The 1,766-nt window shown below is 29.5% G+C and overlaps 1 protein-coding gene across 1 annotated transcript in view; it reads right to left on the minus strand.

Annotated features, from left to right (window-relative positions):
- Nucleotides 1-1,766, minus strand: part of LOC106462459 (DNA mismatch repair protein Msh2-like) — a 196,351-nt gene that overhangs the window by 88,355 nt on the left and 106,230 nt on the right. The window contains exons 16-17 of the mRNA XM_022389729.1: nucleotides 1,003-1,104; nucleotides 703-791 (exon numbers count right to left, since the gene is read on the minus strand). Of these exons, the coding sequence (XP_022245437.1) occupies nucleotides 703-791; nucleotides 1,003-1,104 (191 nt within the window). The remainder of the gene's footprint in view (nucleotides 1-702; nucleotides 792-1,002; nucleotides 1,105-1,766) is intronic.

Below are 1,766 nucleotides of genomic sequence, written 5' to 3' on the forward strand. Positions count from 1 at the left end.
GTATCACAAGAACGAGACTGACACCCTAATACTTCAAAATTGCTGAGAAAGCCACTAGGGGGACATTCTGAGTTTTCGATTGGTTATTCACATGTCATAGACAGAAGTACATGTACATAAGGAAGTGTTTCCAAAAATGGAAAGAGGTGGGCAAGGCCCACTGTGTTTGGTTCAGTAAACCTAGCAATATCTCAGCAAATAGAAAAGGCAGGAGGTTCTTATTTTATATTCTAGCTTGCCAATATCAGCAATTTGAATTCCTAATTCGTAAGAAACTTTAGACTTTATATTTGGACATCACAAACATCTAATTTGAACCAGTGCTGCATTCAACATATCACGTGACACACAAAAATCTATATTTGGGTGTATTTTTTAATGTTTACTTTTAAATTAAGAAGTTAACTAATGCATAACACTAAAATTTGAATTATAATCTACAATTTGATAACAAATTCATACACATGAATTCATAAAATAGTCATTCAATAAAATTTTCAATGCAAGTCAACAAACACGATGACATGACCTTTGACCTGTGACAATAGGGTTAATCCCAATCTAAATCCACGTATTAAGAATTTTAAGAACAAATGTTTTCAATCTCAAAGCACACAAGTGACAGAGCAGCATGCAACAATGTTTGAAGTTACTTTCATTATTCATTTTGTGTCATAAAGTTATTTAAAACACCTACAATACACGATAGGAATGTGGTTGTGGTACACAACTCCATGCAACATGACTGTGGGATAAATCATATATCACATGGTCATCAAAAATGGTTTCTCCTTGAAAAGAATGAATTTACTGTAATATGTTCATTGCTCTTGTTATTAAAACTTATTCCCCATGGATTTAAAGTTTATATTTTCCATTTGAAAAACATCTAGTTTCACAAATATAAGTTATAATTAAATCATCAAACCAACAGATTTTAAAATCATCCAGTTCACATAAAGTTGAAGAGCAGAGTGTTGGATTAAACTTAAAATAGAAAACCAAGTGTGATTATGATAGAAATAGAAAAGTTAAAAGGGATACATACCTTAGGCAAAGTTTTCTGTATTTGTTCTTCTAGTTCATTCATTTGATCATAAAGTTCTAGAGAAAATAAAACCATTATTACAATCTTACATTTGATAATGATATACCTTAAATCCAATAAAACTACATGCACAAGTTCAAATTATTACTTACTGCCAAAGCATGTTATTAATACTAAGATTATTCACATTATGAACAGGAAGAGTAACAAATATTTAACTGCAAAACAATGTAAATGTCCAGTATGTCCAAGAAAATATATATATATTTTTTTTTGGTAAGCCAAACTGAAAAGGAAAAATTCCAACACTGAAACTATAAGTACTATAACTCTGAACTTACTATGTATATCTTAATGAAATTTGGCAAGCTTTTAGTAAACATTGTAACAAATTTGGTATTACATATTTATTCTAATATTGACATTTGTGTAGATTAAATTTATATTTATAAACATACATAATTTATACTGTTAAATATATATTGTGAAACTCCTGCCTATTCTCCAAAGTTGTAGAAGATTCTCTAGAGTAAGAATCAACAATGTATGAATGTACGTAAATGCTTAAATGTAGTTTTGTATTGTTACATAATCTGAATTTTCTAGAAAGACTCCACACACCTATAAATGTAACCAATTCAACGTGCCAAAAAAGAGTATCTATTATTAGTTTTCTATGGTTAGTGTGCTATAAACTTTGGAAGCTCTAACTGTGATT

This window comes from Limulus polyphemus, unplaced genomic scaffold, assembly GCF_000517525.1.
Source record: "Limulus polyphemus unplaced genomic scaffold, Limulus_polyphemus-2.1.2 Scaffold1171, whole genome shotgun sequence".
Classification (NCBI taxonomy): domain Eukaryota; kingdom Metazoa; phylum Arthropoda; class Merostomata; order Xiphosura; family Limulidae; genus Limulus; species Limulus polyphemus.